The sequence below is a fragment of the Carcharodon carcharias genome, chromosome 23 (assembly GCF_017639515.1).
Source record: "Carcharodon carcharias isolate sCarCar2 chromosome 23, sCarCar2.pri, whole genome shotgun sequence".
NCBI lineage: Eukaryota > Metazoa > Chordata > Chondrichthyes > Lamniformes > Lamnidae > Carcharodon > Carcharodon carcharias.
Window position 1 is genome coordinate 22,248,164 of NC_054489.1, and position 19,684 is coordinate 22,267,847.

The 19,684-nt window shown below is 44.5% G+C and overlaps 2 protein-coding genes across 6 annotated transcripts in view; one reads left to right on the forward strand and one right to left on the reverse strand.

Moving 5' to 3' along the window:
• Positions 1–10,488, reverse strand: part of LOC121269040 (acyl-CoA-binding domain-containing protein 5-like) — a 152,861-nt gene extending 142,373 nt beyond the window's left edge. For 2 of the 5 annotated variants that reach the window (XM_041173440.1, XM_041173439.1), the window contains exon 1: positions 4,314–4,464. The gene's annotated coding sequence lies outside the window, so the exon portion shown is untranslated. Of the gene's footprint in view, positions 1–4,185; positions 4,465–10,406 lie in introns of those variants that run through there. The other 3 variants (XM_041173437.1, XM_041173436.1, XM_041173438.1) reach the window with 3 other exon arrangements.
• LOC121269041 (abl interactor 1-like) overlaps positions 1–19,684 on the forward strand; it is a 246,053-nt gene that overhangs the window by 182,374 nt on the left and 43,995 nt on the right. Inside the window, exon 5 of the mRNA XM_041173443.1 lies at positions 18,047–18,865. Within this exon, the coding sequence (XP_041029377.1) occupies positions 18,749–18,865 (117 nt within the window). The 5' untranslated portion in view covers positions 18,047–18,748. The remainder of the gene's footprint in view (positions 1–18,046; positions 18,866–19,684) is intronic.

Below are 19,684 nucleotides of genomic sequence, written 5' to 3' on the forward strand. Positions count from 1 at the left end.
TTGTTGCCCATCCCTAACTGCCCTTCAGAAGGTGCTGGTAAGCCACGTTCTTGAACCGCTGCAGTCCACATGGTGTGGGTAGACCCACAGTGCTGTTAGGAAGGGAGCTCCAGGATTTTGACCCGCGATGGTGAAGGAACGGTGATATATTTCCATGTCAAAATGGTGAGTGACTTGGAGGGGAACTTGCAGCATATGTTCCCATATGTGTCTGCTGCCCTTGTCCTTCTAGGTGGTAGAGGTCACGGGTTTGGAAGGTGCTGTCAAAGGAGCTTTGATGAGTTGCTGCAGTGCATCTTGTAGATGGCATACACTGCTGCCATTGGTGGTGGAGGGAGTGAATGTTTGTGGATGTGGTGCCAATCAAGCTGCTGCTTTGTCCTGGATGGTGTCAAACTTCTTGAGTGTTGTTGGAGCTGCACCCATCCAGGCAAGTGGAGAATATTCTATCACACTCCAGACTTGTGCCTTGTAGATGGTGGACAGGCATTGGAGAGTCAGGGGGCAAGTTACTCGCCACAGAATTCCCAGCTTCTGGCCTGTTTAGAGGGATGTGAACAGCTGAGGACAAGCTCACCACATCTTAAAACCTGCAATAATGGTCAATGACTGGATTGTAATCTTGAAACTATTGTAACAAAGCCACAATATCCTTTAAAAATACACGCACCATCCTGCATGGTAAGTTGCAGACACCACACTGTGCAAAACCTCAGTACATTCTGTTCACAACAAATATAGGCTGTGGTTCGCTGCAAGAATAGGATCTGAGTAACCATGTTTGGACATGCATACATCCTCGCATTATGAAAATTAGAATTTTTAGATCAGCAATCATTCGTTTTTCTTGTTCTTCTACCTTATGTCCTCTGAACACTTCCTTTCTCTCCACTGCCACTTCTGTGAGGAGTGTATCCACCACCCACATTGGTGGGCACAGAGTCAAAAAGCAATGAACTTCAAAGGCCACCTTCGAAAAGTCTAATTTATCAGAGGAAGAAGAATTACTGAAAAATTGACAGGCCTGACAACAAAACAAACTGCCAGTGAGATATACAGCCCTGTATTTCTGAAGCGCCAAGCTTCATAATCACGTTAATCTGATGGACGGTTTCATAACCACATCAGTTATGACGGGCTATGGCACAGGAGTGATTACACCATTGATTTTTGGTGATGCTTAGAACAAGCCAAAATAAAAGTAATAAAAGATGATAGCATTATGTCACAAAATAAATGACCTTAATTCAGAGACCTATAGCACAGCAGTGATCATCAAGTTATAATGCCAAGTATTGTGAACAGTGATATTGCAATAAACTAACCCTAGGTAGGTTGATACCCCTGAATTGCATCAGTCCTAGATTTATTTTACAGAAGTTACTTGCGCAGTTTTCATACTGTTCCACGAACCTACCCCAGACTGATCTACTTTTATCACAGGAGAGCTTGGTTCCACATTTACACAGATGTTTTCTCCTTCAGTTGAAGGACACATGTTACTTATAAGCAAAGATCTTTCAACAATCTTATGTACTAACATTCTGGATGAGTGCCACAACGCAAAGTGATCGCCACTGTCACAACACCTCATCAATGAGTGATGGTATGTAGTCTCCATCTATGATTTTCTACACAAAGAGTCCCCAGTTTCAATCATGTGGACAGTTGCTAAGTCAAGACCAGGAATTTCCCATGGAGAGAGGAACAAAACTATACAAGCAAAAGGTTCAAAAAATAAGCTATGTTAACATGTTCCTTTCGCTTACTGTATGGGAAGTGGGATGACCATATTTCCTCACAGAATCTTTCAGTCTTTTTCATTTGCTAAAGAACAAGGAGGGACAACATTTCATTGAATCAGTATTGCACATCCAGGAAAGCTGGAAATGCTAGGAGCCACCACTATGAATGAAGCAGCTGTGGACAGGAAATGAATGCACTTTGGCTTGCAAGTTCTTCAGACGCAAGCAGCCACAAGTGTTCTCCTAGTGTGTGACATAAGCTCATGTCACCTGCTGGCTAACAGCTCTGCAGCAGGCAGGAAGGAAATTAGCACCTTGCATAATATTCGCAACAAAATGACAACCTAAAGAGCTGATTATATTTGGGGAGTAATAGGGAGGTGGAGGAGAAGGAGATTTTTAGCAAGGCTACATGTTACAATCAACAGCATCAATCAAATGTACCTGAAATGACCACAGGATACGGAGCTGCAGCCACCGCGTTTATACAAATGTGCGGCAAGAGATTATGACAAGTTATTTATTTCCCAATTACGTTTTGAGAGCGGCAAGCCGGGAAATAGGAATGTAGTTTGATTCTTTGTCCCGAATCCTAACTAGACTTTTTAATAGCTTTACCAGTCCATGATCACTCTGTAACTAAGAATTCACATAGCTCGGCGCATCATATATACAAATCACTGTTAAATGAACTGCCCTGTATTGTAGTTTAATGCCACTCTTAAAAAATTCAGATCTTTACCGCACATAAATGTCTAGTTATGAATAATATATCTTAGAAATTCCTGTCATTGATACAGTGGATTAATGTTTAGAGTTCTTTAATGCAGGTATTAACACATTTTTTTGAAACAGGTTAACATCTCCACTAAATAGCAGAATGCCAAGTGAAACTTTTATTGCTGTTAGTTCCCTCTGCTTATTCTGGGCGTTCATGCAAACACAATCTGTCCTTTGCAGGCAACAGCCTGAGGAAATTTTATTATTCTATCTCTTTCTCTCCCTCTGCCCCCAACCCCCAGCTCTGTAATAAGCTGCCCGGAGCTCCCAAATTCCCGGCCTCTTCGATAAAAGTAGAAAAGGCTTGGGTGACCGCAACGATGACTGGATATGTCCATATTAAAAATTGCAGAAATGCCAACTGTGCAAGAATAACAGATGTCAGCTTCGCTTCAATTCATCTTTCTCCGTTTGTGACAGCTGACAGTTCCACATTCTTTTTTAAAATCTGGATGTAGCCAACCAAGGCTGGTGGAGAAGTTGGAAAGAACCTTGCAGAGAAAGGCCCTTTTCAGTGCCAATGACTGGCAGTCTAAAACCTGTAAGAATGACACAAAGATTGGCCGGGTGGTTAACAGTGAGGTTGAGTGTCTTGGGCTACAGGAAAAAATAGACGGGATGGTCAAATGGGCAGATAAGTGGCAGATGGAATTTAACCTTGAAAAGTGTCAGGTGATACACTTTGGAAGGAGTAATTTGACAAGGAACTATTCAATGAATGGTATGACACTAGGAAGTTCTGAGGACCTTGGCGTGTGTGTCCATAGATCTCTGAAGGCAGAGGGGCATGTTAGTGGGGTGGTAAAAAAGGCATATGGGACACTTGCCTTTATCAATCGAGGCATAGATTACAAAAGTAGAGAGGTCACGTTGGAGCTGTATAGAACCTTGGTGAGGCCACACCTCTGGAGTACTGTGTGCAGTTCTGGTCGCCAATTTATAGGAAGGATGTGATTGCACTGGAGGGGGTGCAGAGGAGATTCACCAGGATGTTGCCTGGGATGAAACATTTAAGTTATGAAGAGAGGTTGGATAGACTTGGGTTGTTTTCGTTGCAGCAGAGAAGACTGAGGGGTGACCTGATCGAGGGTGTACAAGATTATGATGAGCATGTGCAGGGTGGATAGGGAGCAGCTGTTCCCCTTAGTTGAAGGGTCAGTCACAAGGGGGCATAAGTTCAAGGTGAGGGGCAGGAGGTTTGGGGGGGGAATGTGAGGAAAAACTTTTTTTACCCAGAGGGTGGTGACGGTCTGGACTGCGCTGCCTGGGAGGGTGGTGGAGGCGGGTTGCCTCACATCCTTTAAAAAGTACCTGGATGAGCATTTGGCATGTCATAACATTCAAGGCTATGGGCTAAGTGTTGGTAAATGGGATTAAATAGGGAGGTCAGGTGTTTCTCACGTGTCGGTGCAGACGCGATGGGCCTCTTCTGCACAGTGTGATTCTGTGAATGGGGCAAGGCGGTCAGAGTGCAACATGCCAAAATACACCAACTAGAAGAAAGGACTGGATCTAGAAGTAGGCTGCATGAAAGGGCGGGGGGGGGGTGGTTTACTGAGTAGTAGACCGCCCGCCCACATATAATTCAGTCCACAATATTTTAAACCACTGTAAAGGGTTCCTGGGAGGATCTGGGTGCTTTAGCGAGTTAACAACTTGCCTGCCAAGCTCTGGGAGGGGATTTAAATCCATACGATGAAGCCATTTGTATCTATTCCATTTCACAAGATAATTATGGATGAGGAGGGCCACACAACCCATTTCAATTGCATCCAGAAGCCTCCCCACCTTTGACTGATTCTTTGCTAATTCGACGGCCAGAACTTTTAGGATGCCGGGGGCGAAACTTTCCCCGCCGACTCCCAGAGCCCAGCTGCCATTTTACACTCTAACCAGCGTCGGTCGGCAGTTGGCGGGACCCCTCACTCGGGAGGAAGCCCCGCCTGGGAGAGCGGCCGGCCCATCCCTCCGGGAACAGCGCTCGAGTGGCTGGAAGAGGCACTGCAAGAAGCTGCCCGAGCCTCAGTCCAAGGGAACTGGAGCGAAAAGGTGGTCAGGGGTCCAGGCGGGGCGGGTAGGGAAGTCTTGGGGGTTCTCGAGGGGAGGCGATCAGGGTCGGGGGGGGGGGGGGGGGGGGGGGGGGGGGGGGGTAGGCAGCCAGGAGGCGGGAAGGGGGTCTGCAGGTCACCGGGCCTTAAGGGGACGGGGGGGGGGGGGTTGCGGGGGGAGAGAATGGGGCTTCTGATGGAGGCACTCCCTCCCTACCCACCCCACCTCCAACCTTCCCACCTGAGATCTAACTCTTCCCCCCCCAACCTTACCACCTGAGATCTAACTCTCCCCCCCCAACCTTACCACCTGAGATCTAACTCTCCCCCCCCAACCTTACCACCTGAGATCTAACTACCCCCCCAACCTTCCCACCTGAGATCTAACTACCCCCCCAACCTTCCCACCTGAGATCTAACTCTCCCCCCCCCAACCTTACCACCTGAGATCTAACTCCCCCCCCAACCTTCCCACCTGAGATCTAACTACCCCCCCAACCTTCCCACCTGAGATCTAACTCTCCCCCCCCAACCTTACCACCTGAGATCTAACTCCCCCCCCCAACCTTCCCACCTGAGATCTAACTACCCCCCCCAACCTTACCACCTGAGATCTAACTCCCCCCCAACCTTCCCACCTGAGATCTAACTACCCCCCCAACCTTACCAACTGAGATCTAACTCCCCCCCAACCTTCCCACCTGAGATCTAACTCCCCCCCCAACCTTCCCACCTGAGATCTAATTCCCCCCCAACCTTCCCACCTGAGATCTAACTCCCCCCCCCAACCTTCCCACCTGAGATCTAATTCCCCCCCAACCTTCCCACCTGAGATCTAACTCCCTCCCCAACCTTACCACCTGAGATCTAACTACCCCCCAATCTTCCCACCTGAGATCTAACTCCCCCCCCACCAACCTTACCACCTGAGATCTAACTCCCCTCCCCTGAACCTTCCCACCTAAGATCTAACTCCCCCCCCCAACCTTACCACCTGAGATCTAACTCCCCCCCCCAACCTTCCCACCTGAGATCTAACTCCCCCCCAACCCTACCACCTGAGATTTAACCCCCCCCACCCGCCAACCTTCCCACCTGAGATCTAACTCCCCTCCCCCAACCTTACCACCTAAGATCTAACTGCCCCCCCCAACCTTCCCACCTGAGATCTAACTCTTCCCCCCCACCCCAACTTTCCTACCTGAGATCTAACAACCCCCCCCAACCTTACCACCTGAGATCCAACTTCCCCCCCCCCCCCCAACCTTCCCATCTCAGATCTAACTCCTCCCCAACCTTCCCACCTGAGATCTAACTTTTCCCCACCCCCAACCCAACCTTCCTACCTGAGATCTAACTCCCCCCCCAACCTTCCTACCTGAGATCTAACTACCCCCCCCAACCTTCCTACCTGAGATCTAACTCCCCCCCCAACCTTCCTACCTGAGATCTAACTACCCCCCCAACCTTCCTACCTGAGATCTAACTCCCCCCCCAACCTTCCTACCTGAGATCTAACTACCCCCCCAACCTTCCTACCTGAGATCTAACTCTCCCCCCCAACCTTCCTACCTGAGATCTAACTCCCCCCCCGCCCCCCCAACTTTACCACCTGAGATCTAACTCCCTTCATTTCTGGTTTCCCCCCCACTTATCTGACATCCGCCCATCAACCTAAAAATTGAGGGTGAGGGGGGAAACTACTATTAAGTGGCCACTTAGGGGCCTTAATTGGGGCAAGGGCAGGCTTCCCGTCCTAGGCCCTGTTCACCCCAGCGTGAAATTGTTTGTAGGTCGGGGCAGGTGGGATCCGGGAGAGAACCCCGCCTATGCAATTTCACGCTCCCTCCCCGCCCCCACCTCAGAGCCCACCGGGGAGGTGGGGGGTGATGATGTGAGAACGTAAAGTTCTGGCCCAAATCATCTCCACAATTTTATCTGGAAATCAAGCGATCACTTTTTGTGTGGAGGAGAATTTGATGACACTGTAATCAGTCTTTAATTTACCTTTTATTAGTTTGAAACCCTCATAACATTTAAAAAGCACTGGGATATGTACTGTGGACTAAGGGCCATAAAACAGGATTAGGCTGGATGGCTCCTTGTTTGCTGGCATGGATACAATGGGCCAAATGGCCTCCTCCCTGCTGTAAAATTCGATGATTCTACAATTCTCCTCGCAGCTGCAAGGTAAACTGCCAACCACATTCATATCCACAAATTTTGGGGAAATTTAATGATGCAAGAATTGCTGAGATTGTCACTTAGGGAGATAGCCTATGCTATATTGTGTGGATATTTGACAAAGTGGAAAATGTTTTAACCCTTCCCCAGCAGTGATGCTGCCTGCCTTGTTGAGCACAAACCTTCACACAAAAACAAGAGGAACAGAAAACATCACCGTACATCTCTCACAGCCCACTATTTCCAACTCTCACTGCAAATCTTGACCAAATGTTGGGGCCATGCCAACTGCCCTTTGAATTGCACAAAAACTTACATCACCAATACAACGTCACACATGGCACTCAGTGCAGGGGATGGCTCCTAAAGATTTAAATTAACCTGGAACACATTAGCGCCAAGGGCGTGGAATACTAACAGCACCAAAGTAAGAGCCACATATTGTACACTGTTGCCCTCCCTTGATGAGGAATCAAATGTAGGCTCGGATTTTCCGGCCCCATCATGGCGGAACCCACCGTGGAAGATTTGGCAGCCCAGCCCTGACTTTTGGCAGGACCGGACGATCCTAGCAGTGGGCAGGGCCGGAAAATCCCAGCCTTAGGTTCACTCCTGGGATTGTTCATACACTGAGTTCCTGACCCTCACTCCATGTGCTGGGAGATGCCAGCAGAGGACAAACTATTTCTAAAAGGGAGGAATTGGGAAAAAAGATCAGAATGCAATCAGAATTGCACAAGTAATACAGTTTGATAACAACTTTTCCAACAACTAACTGTCCTTAGTGCAATCAATGAAGTATGTCCTTAGCCAGAATGCAAATTGCCATTATCCACTCACATCAATGAGCCATCATGTCAGCTGCTACGACAAAACAATACATAGTGCTGGGAAGAAGCACAACAGACGTCTTTTGAGACAAAGATGCTGATATCACCTGATATTTTACCTCACTATGACACAGAGCTATCCACTATCGTTGCTGCAGATGTATCTTCTACAGGATTGGGAGCTGTACTCTTTGATACAGGTGGATGGAAAGCATCCCGTTCACTGACAGAGACTGAACAGAGATAAGCAGTGATAGAGAAAGAAGCATTAACTGCTGTAGGTGCTTGTGAAAAGTTTCCAGTTATGTTCTTGGTTTCCACTTCAAGATAGACAGACCACAAACCCTTAGTGACACTCTTAAATTCTAAAGAGTTAACAAGAATGCCTCCACGAGTACAGTGATTCAGACTGAGGATGATGAGGTCTGATGCAAAGACGGAGCATGTTCTGGGAAAATAGCAGACTAACGCAGATGCTTTGTCCTGTATCCCTGTGGCAAGGCCTGAACAAGGTGATATAGTCCTTGTTGGAAAGGTAGAAACTTTTGCATCAATAACAATTCACAACTCTAACAGCAATAACTCAGTGATTAAATGAAACCAGAGATTCACAGAAACCTGATAATGAATGTGCTCAGGTCAGAGACTCATGCTTCAAAGGATGCTACACAATTCCATTCTCAGAAAGTACTATGAACAGAGGGGACATCTCAGTGTAGTTGATGATTTACATCTATGATGAGGCAATTAATTACCTCAATTAATTGGCCCGCCTGGCGTGGAATGTGAGTGGTAGTGTTGAGTGCCGCCTGTGCGGGTGGGGGTGGGGGGAGAGGAGTGCGAGTGGACCTAGAGCGAACTTTGCACATGTGTGCGAAAGAGCTCTGAATAATCCCCCTGAGCCACAGAGCTGCCTCAGGGAGATGAAGCGCTGTTTACAAAAGAGAATAAAAGTGTCATAAAACATGTCCCTTCATATGACTCTGTCGCAGGAGCAGGGACATGTTTTTAATTCAAGTGTGAAATTTTAATTTTATTTTTATTTGCTTTAGGAAACCTCATCCCTCCTGTGGATCCCATCCCGAAGCGACAAAGGCCGCTTGGCATTTTCGCCTGCCCACCAACCGTAAGGTTGGGCGGGCAGTGTACATTTGAAATTAATTACCTTTTTAATGGCCTTAATAGGCCTTTTAATTGTTGGCGGGCGCGCTGCTGACTGCGGCGAACAAAATATCATGGGACTAAGCGATGACGTTGGGACACTTGCCCGCCTACTGAGCTCAATACTCTGCCCTCTGACTAACATCACAAAGCATGCAACCTGCCAGACCTCCAACCAGGACAGCCGGTTTGGACCTGAGATCAAGCTCGCTATGGACAAGTATTTGAACAGACACCACATCCACAGTCCTATCTCATTCAAACCGAAAATGATACAGTGAGATGAAACAGATATCCACTAGTTGCCACATAGAAGCAACCTTCTACACAGTCAAAGCAATTACGTACCCAACCAAACAGACCAGAAATGCGGTGTTCATCAAAAGATCCAGGTAGTAACCGGATGGCGAACCAGAGTCACCTACAAATTCTCCTTCTGCCCAGCAGAGCCTGAGAGATCACACACAGGTCTCAAAGCCCCAATATCCTCCAAAAGAGCTGCCTCCAAGGCAAGTATGTATCTCCTTTGATATGGAGACCAAAACTGTGCAGGGTACTCCAGATCTGGTCTCACCAAAGACCTTTCCAATTGTAGCAAGGCTTTATTCTTGTGTTCCAATCCCCTTGCAATAAAGGCCACCATACCAAATTCCTTCTTAATTGCTTGCTGCACTTGCATACTAACATAGTGTTCCTTGTATGATTACACCCAAGTTCCTCTGAGCTTCAATTTTTAGAAGTTTCATGTCTTTTAAAAATATTCTGCTTTTCTATTCTTTTTACCCAAGTGAATAAGCTCATACTCTCCCCCACACCCCATATTCCATCTGCCACTTTGTTGTCCACTCACTTAATCTGTCAATATCTCACTGCAGCTTCATTGAAGGAGGCAGTGAAGTGGGTTGGGGTGGGAGGAGAAAGGAGAGAGGGAGAGGGAATTGCCACAGATAATTAGAGCAAAAATTACAAAGGACATACAGCCTGCAATGAATTATAAGGAATCACACCATTTGGGTCCAGTGATCCGAGTGAGGTAATGTGTATTTCCCACTGACATTACAGTGAGAGGGTGCTACTCTTCAGGCTCCATTTATAGGCTAGTTTGACATGCACCCACAATGTAGGTGTCCACGACAGCACAGTACACGTGACACTGTCAGCAAACTTAAGAACATCAAAATTTTAAAGAAAAGCCAATAGCACATCAGGAAAGTCTTTTGAGCTTTGCAAATCAAACAGCTGCCAGAAGCCATTTGGTCTGATTTGAAAACGCAACCTACTCCAATGTACAGCACTGGTAGAAATAGGCATGGCTCCAGATATTTAGTTAGGCTTGTAATCTGTGATGGCGGCGCTGCTAACATTTCCCTAACACCTCGAGATCAACTGGAGTATATAACCCAGACGTCCTACACATTCACAGGAGTGGGAAACATGATATTTGTGCAGTTCTGTTTAATGGACAATGGGCTTGACATTATCACATTCAGCATTAGGTCTGCACTGAAAGCCCAGGCTGCACTGCCATACGAACCTGCCCAAGTAAAGGGTTACAGCTAAAAGAATTAAGGCAAGCAACAGCAGAAAATCCACAAAAATGTACTGGATATTTTAGCTTAACCAGCATTTATAATAATAATCATAATTTAGACAAATACCCTAACGAACAGCCATGAGGAAAGGGCCTGCAAACCACCTTCACCAACCTCAGTTAAATGAGTATACAGGAAGTACAGGCAGGGAGGTGGAGCTACATTTCATTCCAGTCATCATTTAAAGGGAAATTGTGTCATTCAATGCATGGTAAATTTGCTTTTGAGTCAGGTCATATATTAAACACAGACACAATATTACAAGTGCTGTAATAAAACCCGAGGAGAGAATTAAGTGAATTTATTCTGCTAATTGAAATGTTTGGAGAATAGAGATTCAATTTTGGTCTGCATACCATAATTATCTTTACAGCCTTCTGGACTGAATATTGAGTTCAACAATTTTAGATCATGAACTCTCTCCTCCATTCCCACCCCCTTTCCGTTTTTTCCCCCTCCTTTTGTTTTTTCCAATAATTTATATAGCTTTTTCTTTTCCCACCTATTTCCATTTTTAAATGTATTTCCATCCATTGTTTTATCTCTACCTTTTAGCCTTTTTAGTATTCCTTCACCCCACCCCCACTAGAGCTATCTGTACCTTGTCTGTCCTGCTTTCTACCCTTAACTAGCACATTCTTTTAGATAATATCACCACCTTCAACACCTCTTTGTCCTTTTGTCTGTGACATCTTTTGGTTATCTCCACCAATCACTGGCCCTTTACCTAGCTCTTCATGTCCCAACACTCACCTCCCCCCCTTAAACCAGCTTATATTTCACCCCTTTCCTATTTTTACGTAGTTCTGTTGAAGGGTCATGAGGACTCGAAACGTCAACTGTGCTCTTCTCCACCGATGCTGCCAGACCTGCTGAGTTTTTCCAGGTATTTCTGTTTTTGTTTTTGTTTTGGATTTCCAGCATCAGCAGTTCTTTGCTTTTATACCATAATTATCTACTGCTGCGCTGAAAGCCTCCTCTGTCTGTTGCTGAAATGATCCAATGTGAAACAAATTGTGGATATTCTAAAGCTAGTTGTGAGTGGGCGTCACACCCCCGCCCTTCTTCCCCCACAACATTCCATCACCAGCATTGATCTACCCCTAATTTAACACTAGTTGATAATCTCATTCAAGCATGGTCAGACTACTGGAGTAAGGGGTTTACTTCTGATGCCGGGACAGAGGCTATTATTCTGGTAGAGTAGAAGAAACTTTGTGTCTAATTGGGCCATGCTTGACCTGGGTCTGTTTGATACTCGCACTGGGTGCTTGTAATGGTTTATGAGCGCATGTAACAGGAAATACTGTCTGCCTAGTGGTTTGAGATTGCACACAGGAATTAATGAGGTTATAAACATTCAAAGCGACCCCCACACCGTGGATGTAAGTGTAAGCTTTGCCATTGTAGTGGAACAGCTAGTTATTCTTTGCAAAAGGTCTTGCAAAGCATTTTAGTGCATCTGCATTTAGAGGTGAATGCAAGAACTAAAATTGTTAAGCTGTTGCTTCATTGGGGTTGGAGTAGTAGTGCAAATAAGATTTTGATATTCATTTTTAACAGCAACTGAAATAAAATGATATAAGCTCCATTCAAAAAGCTCAGAATGCCCAAGAGAGAGTGTATGTAAAATTCAGCATACCAACAACATGGTCATTCTGTATCATTATTTTCAGAGAGGCTGCCTAGAGTGTTCCAGGAAATGAGACTTCCTCAATACTCCTTAATAACAATGATTGCTGATTCTTTTCAGCATATAAGAAGTTCAGTTCAGGTAGATTTGTACTACCTAAATATTTACGGAGAGAAGGCTGAACAGCTTCCACCATCGCTGTCTCATATTTATCCTCGGCATCTCCAGGTCAGAGGTCCTGGAGGGTACTGATTCCATCAGCATACAATCAGTGCTAAACCAACAAAATCTGCATTAGCTCAGCCACATTCATCAGATGGATGATGGCTGTATACCTAAAGACCTTCTGCATGGTCAGCTAGGGTCACAACTGGGTCACAACCTGCTGGCGTCCATACCTGCGCTATAAAGATGCCTGCAAGTGAGATATGAAAATGGCGGACATTGACACTGACACCTGGGAAACAGTCACCAATGGCCACGACATCTGCAGGATGACTGTTTGGAGTGGCTTTGGAAGAGGCAGGAGAAAGGGAAGGCTCAGCTGGCTGAGGAGAGGGCCCAAAGAAAACAGAAGAATCTTGCTAATCCTGCACCTTCTCAGCCCACTGTCTTCATCTGCAACAAACGTAGCAGAGACTGCCATGCCAAAGTGGGATTCCTGAGCCATGGCAGGAAATGTTTAACACAGAGTTGACCACCCTAGCACAAACCATCATCTCACAAGACATAATTCTGCCAAACAATATTTTTTAAAAATTCTTTCATGGAATGTGGGCGTCGCTGGTCAGGCCAGCATTTATTACCCATCCCTAATTGCCCTTGAGAACTATGTGGTGTAGGTACACCCACAATGCTGTTAGGAAGGGAGTTCCAGGATTTTGACCCAGTGACAGTGAAGAAATGGCGATATATTTCCACCTCAGGATGGTGAGTGGCTTGAAGGGGAAGTTCCAGGTGGTGGTGTTCCCATGTACCTGCTGCCCTTGTCCTTCTCGATTGTAGTGGTCATGATTTTGGAAAGTGCTGTCGAAGGAGCCTTGGTGAGTTGCTGCAGTGCATCTTGTAGATGGTACACACTGTTGACACTGCATCATAGAGAGAGTGAATGTTGTTGATGGTGAATGGGGTGCCAATAAAACGAGTTGCTTTGTCTTGGATGGTGTCGAGCTTCTTGAGTGTTGCTGGAGCTGCACTCATTCAGGCAAGTGGAAAGTATTCCATCACATTCCTGATTTGTGTCTGATAGATGGTAGACAGGCATTGGGGAGTCAGGAGGTGAGTTACTTTCCACAGAAATCCCAGCTTCTGACCTGTCCTTGTAGCCACAATATTTATATGGCTCGTCCAGTTCAGATTCTGGTCAATAGAAACACCCAGGACGTTGATAGTGGGAGATTCAGCATTAGTATTGCCATTGAATGCCAAGGGGAGAGGGTTGGGTTCTAGCTTGTTGGAAATGATCATTGCCTGGCACTTGTATGGTGCAAATGTTACTTGCCACTTATCAGCCTAAGCCAGAACTTTATCCAGGTCTTGTTGTTTATGGGTACAGACTGCTTCAGTATCTGAGGAGTCATGAATGGTGCTGTGCAATCATCAGCGAACATCCCCACTTTTGACCTTATGATGGAGGGAAAGTCATCAATGAAGTAGCTGAAGATGGTTGGGCCCAGGACACAACCCTGAGGATCTCCTGCAGTGATAGCCTGGGACTGAGATGATTGACCTCTAACAACCATAACCACCTTCCTTTGCGCTAGGTACAACTCCAACCAGTGAAGAGTTTTCCCCCTGATTTCCATTGACTCCAATTTTCCTAGGGCTGCTTGAGGCCACACTCAGTCAAACACTGACTTGAGGTCAAGGGCAGTCACTCTCACCTCTTGAGTTCAGCTCCTTTCTCCATGTTTGGACAAAGGCTGTAATGAGGCCAGGAGCTGAGTGGCCCTGACAGAACCCAAACTGTCAGTGAGCAGTTTATTTCTGGGTAAGTGCTGCTTGATAGCACTGTCAACGACATCTTCCATCACTTTGCTGTTGCTTGAGAGTAGACTGGTGGGGCGGTAATTGGCCGGGTTGGATTTCTCCTGCTTTTTGTGGACAGGATGTACCTGGGCAATTTCCCACATTGTTGGGTAGATGCCAGTGTTTTAGCTGTACTGGAACAGCTTGGCTAGGGGTGCAGTCTTCAGTAATATTGCACAGAAAATGACTGGCGAAAGTAGTCATTCAAGGCCTCTATTTTAATCACATGATGCAAGTTCATTTTTAGAAATTGTAGCCCCACGTGAGCTGAATTTCCTCATTTTTTTATGCTGAGAGTTCTGCAATTTGACTTTTTTGAAGTTCACATACAATTCGAGCTTGGCTACTCATTGCCCAACCCATGGCAGATCGTCACAAAGTTGCTTCCATTCATGTTCAGGTTTGCAATTAGAAGACTGAAATGCAGAACTTCTAAATTACATAAAATATTTAGCTATCCTTTGGAGAAATCTCCCAACTGCATGGAACTGTACATGTTTAAATGAACAACTATACTAAAAGTACCAACCTTAACCAACTGATTTTATTCATATTTTCCAAAGCACCCAAATTGAATGGTTTTGAAACTTTTAAATTAGCTTGGTGCTGTGAAAGTCCAGGATTGTTAAATCTTTTCTGCAAAAGACAGATGTTAGAAATATCAAATATTCAAAGTTTCTTGATGGGAAAACTTTCCCACATGGATACTATGTTCTACTTTCCTAGGAGATATACTGATCTAGTTAAATGAAGTAGAATTTGTACTGCTTATTGACATGCTATAGAGGTTGTATATGGAGGGCTGGTGTCTTCTCCTAGCCTCTACATGCTGTTGTTCCTCCTCCTCCTCCATTAGGATGGTGTAGAAAGAAGAAAGATTTGCATTTATATGGTGCTCTTCTCAACCTCAGGATGTCCAATAGTACTTTACAGGCAGTGAAGTACTTTTTGAAATACACTGACAGTAGATGAGGCCAGGGTCAAGTGAAAGTTTCAGTGAAAATTGTGAAAATAATTAATTGACTAAAAATCATCAAGGAAAGTTTGGGGGTTCTTCAAAGAGTAAGCTCCACATTTAGGGCTGAATCGCAGAGGAATAGCTGAGCCCATTATTTGTGGCTCCAAATTTCCATGAGTGCAATAGTGCTGCAAATAGGAAATTCCAGAGAACAGTACCATCAAGTGAATGGCATTCTTACGTGAATCATTCCCTTGGGGGTTTCACTGAAGCTGCCAAAAACATGTAGAAACTCAAGGCAGTGTATTCATAGCGCATATATGACATAATGTGCCAAACACGTTTCCTCAATTTTTTTTTGGATAATAACGGGCATAGGTGCTGACAACCTCAAGGCAATTCAGAGCCTGTGTCTTCATTTTTTGTCCTCCCACAAAAATGCCTAAATATTTTTTGTGGCTACATCTGCAAAGGTAGCTGGAGCCTCCTATTTCTATCTTAAATTTATTTTCCCCATTTCTCTTTATGTCCAAATCAAGCAATATTTTCATTCAAGTGGTTGGGTTGGTGACCTGCTGTAGCGCTGTGCCAGGCTGTTCTGTAGCCTGCTGCCAGAAGTTACGCAACAGTGGCTCTCATATTTAACTCCTGATTTCCATGACTTATGGTGGGAAATTATCTGCCATCCACATGACACCTACCCTCAGCGTGGTGAAGAATGCCAACATGAACAAGATTGGGACCACCCATTGTGGGAAATAAAACTTGTGGCCTGTTTTTCATTGGCACAGCACAACAGGGCATTTTTTTAATTTGGCAATTTGATAGGGGATGGGTGCAGTTTAGGAGGGGGTAGTTGCGTGAGGAGGATGTAGGGGCATGATAGGACATTACTTGACAGTGGCAAAGGTTGGGGGAGGAAGGTTGACTATGGGCTACATATTATGAGAGGGCGAATGGCTCACCCACCCTTGAGGAAAAGTCAGCATGAAGCCGACTTGCTCCATGCCAGCCTTCCCCGCAGTCATAATACGCTGCAGGCTGGTGACAGTCAGACTTCCTTACATCTCTGGGGAGGAAGTCCCGCCCTTGGGATCTACTAGCCAATCAGATTGGCCAGTAGTGTAAGCAGCCCTGGCAATGCCAAGATCTCATTAGTGGGCACTGCCAGGACTGCAACTAGCCACAAGAAGAAGGCCCAATAGATCCTGCAGTAAGGTAAATCCAGAGTATTGAGTAGGAAGGGTTTAGATGGCTTAGGGAGGGGGGTGTGGCCGTGGGTGTGGTGGGTTTTTCAGAGCAGGTGGGCAGGAAGAAGAGGAGGGCACTATCTTAGGGTGGCTGCCGTCCTCTGATGCACAAAGGGCACCGCTTGAAGATAGTACCCCACTTCCTTCCTGCTCCTTTAAAAATGTTTTAACCAAATTGGCCTACCCATTCCCGCCCAGCTCCCCATGTCAACAATATTTTGTGTGGGCAGCGTATTATTGGGGTCAATCGGCTTGCTAACAAGCTCAATTGACTCTTGATTATTTATTTAACTATGGCTGGCGTGCAACCAATTTTGGCGCTGCCCAACTACTGTGTTATGGGGTTGAGCTCGGGAGTGTGTGGGAAGGTGTTGGGGTGGGCACTCACCCTATTTTACCTGAACCCCCACACCCTGCTGAAAGCAGGCCCGGCAGGGCACACAAAATCCAGTCCTATGAGTCTAATTCCTTCTGTCTATTGATGGTGTTGAATTTGCGTTCTGCCTAGCTGGAAAGTTGGACGGAAGATCACACCGAGGATCTGTTATTTTGAGAGAATAACAGTTTGAATCTAAACAGTCCGTATAACAGAGAAAAGGTCCCAAAGTGCTTTACAGATGGTGGAGAGACAACAAATAAAAGAGATGAAGGCAGCCCCTAATGGGCAGGATTTTACATCCTGTGGGCAAGCAATATTTCAGTCGGTGGGCACGCGCAAGAGTCAGCAGTGCACCTGCTGACAATTAAGAGGCCTATTAAGGCCCTTAATTAATTAATTTAAACCTATCTTTCGTTGCCCTTCCAACCTTTTGGTTGGCAGGCAGGTGAATTGGCCAGGCAGCCTTTTGATTTTTTAGCAAATCTCATCCACGGTCAGGATGAGGTTTCCACAATTAAATAAAAAATAAATATAAATTTTTGGGCAGAATTTTTATTTTGTTTATGTTATTTTGAATTAGGCCCATTTTTTTCACATATTAAGTCTATATTTTTGATTTTAAAATTGCGCAGTTACCACAGGTAGCTCCCCACCTTCGGGGAACTTTCAGTGCGTACTCCCCCTGCGCATGTGCAGACTTTCGTGCTTGCACTCCTCCTGCCCCCACCCCAGCAGTGCTGAGTTTCTCAGCGCGCCTTTCACGCTGGCTGGCCATTAATTGACCAGCCAGCATGAAATCGTGGTTGGGGGCTGATCATGGGCTGTTCCCCGGCCGCTCCCGGACCTGCCTGCTGCGCCTGCCCAACGACCCAAAAACCCTGCCCAACGGTCAGTAGAAAGACCATGTTGTGTCATATTTTTGTGTCTGTTTTCCCAGTGGGCTGATGATTATCCATTTGTTTTCTGGTTGATTGGTAATGAGAGTGTCCTTCCTCGAGCTGAGCTAATTTTCCCAAATTTGGGAATGAATACAAACTCTGGATCACTAAACAATTTTTATTTTGTTTATGTTATTTTGATCACAATATGAGCTCTAAAGTCTTAACACTTTACACTTTGATCATAAAAACTTGAATTTATTAACAATGAAATCTTTTAAGAATCAGGTGAAAGGCTAAGGCCGTTTTACAAATTACTTTGAGAGTTGAAAATGGAAAACAAGATGACTCAAGAGTGTCAGCTTGGCTTCCCTAAACTTGTGATTTGCATGTGAAAGATACCCTAAATGGTGGGCGGCATACTTCTGACTGCAAAAGTTCCTACACATCATTTGGGGGCCTTATGTATCTTCTTAGTGCTGAAAACCAGGTGCTATGCTGTTCAATTCTTAGACTAAATGAGTTAGAACCAAAGATGGTGCCACTTTGAATAATTCGTCTTTGTTTCTCCTTACTTTAGACATAAGGAAGTTTAAACTTTGCTGACTGAAATGATCTTATCTTCTTCGTCTTGCCTCAGTCTTGCTCAAACAGTGTCTTCTTCAATAATTTAATGTTCCTGTGCCTTCTCCTGAAGACTACTCCAAGCACATACATAATTGGAAAATATGTTTTGATGTAATTTATATTGAAACTGTACAGCATACTGTTTTCTGAAAGCAATTCAAAGTGGTGTGAAAGTCAGAGCATGTGCTGAATGTGATTTTCCATTTTTGTCAAAAGTGGTGGGACCTACCAATAGAATGATCAAAACTGATCTGTTTTCCTTATACCATCACAATTAAAAAGGGTAAATAATCTCATAAGAGAACACATTTGATCCTGGACTTTGAAAGGAAATTGATCCTACAAAAAATAAACTTAAAAGGATTCTGTTATGCATAAAAAGTGCAATTTACCTCTTAAATGTAGAATCCTTCCATTTTTATATATTCTCACAATGTGTTGATCAAACAGAAACTCTGCATAAGAAAACCTCTGACATGACCTTTTTAAGTAAACAATGCTTTTGTATAAAGCACTGCACTATTTTTTTTGTGTGTGCAAAAATGCCCAGAATGCTCTGATTGAAAGATCACAATAAATAAGCTGAGGCTGGGGAAACCTCAAGTTAAAAACCTGAGTGTTCACAGAAGAAGGAAATGAAAACAGTCTCTGCAAAATGGCAGAAATGCAGAGCTTATTTCAACATGACATCCCTGCAGATAGACAAGCTTTGAAGGAAAGCTACACAAATCTCCAGAAAGTAGCTGAATACTGTGAGAATAACTACATACAGGTATGTGAATTAAGTTAGTTAAGTATTTGTAACTATAACAAGCCTAACCATAGCTGCAGTGCATTCCCTATTCACTTGGACTGTGCATCTGGTCATTCATATTCAGTAACTTGTACTTCTCTATTAGCTTTGCTACAGCTTACTGGTTATATAATTTACTGAGGAATATTACTACAGTATTTAATAAACTAGTTGTAACATTTTATGCTATTACTAGTTCAAAACTTGAGAGGGTCTAGACTCAAGTACCCTAACCAGATAAATTCAGAAATGATATTCCAACAAATATTTGAAAGATAGCTTTTAATTCAGTCTAATATTTGATATATTTATTAAACAGTATCAGAAATTAATTATTTACTTGCAAAATCATAAGTGGATTTGGCATGTACTGTGTTGAGAATTTTAAACAATGCTGATAAGCAAAGACTTTTCTGCACTGATATACCTTCCTTAGCTCTGTAGCACACTGCATTGAAAGGCTGGCAGTGCAGCATGCTTCTGGTTTCCAGGCAGTTGTGTGCCCTGCATTTCAATACCTGTAGCTAATGGATACACATGGAAACTAGCTCAATGTTTTTTGAATTATATTAGGAAACAATTACTGGATTTTCAAAAGCTTATGTACTTGATTAGGACAAAGTAAATGTTCATATATTAAAGAAAAACTCAATAATTCTAGCCATCAATCTTGAAATATTGATACCGAATGTTATGGTTAGATTGTATCATGTACAAATTATTTCAGAAACACTTTGCATTTTTGTATAGTTACTGCTTTTTCAATATTCAGATTTTAATGACATTTTCTTCCACGGA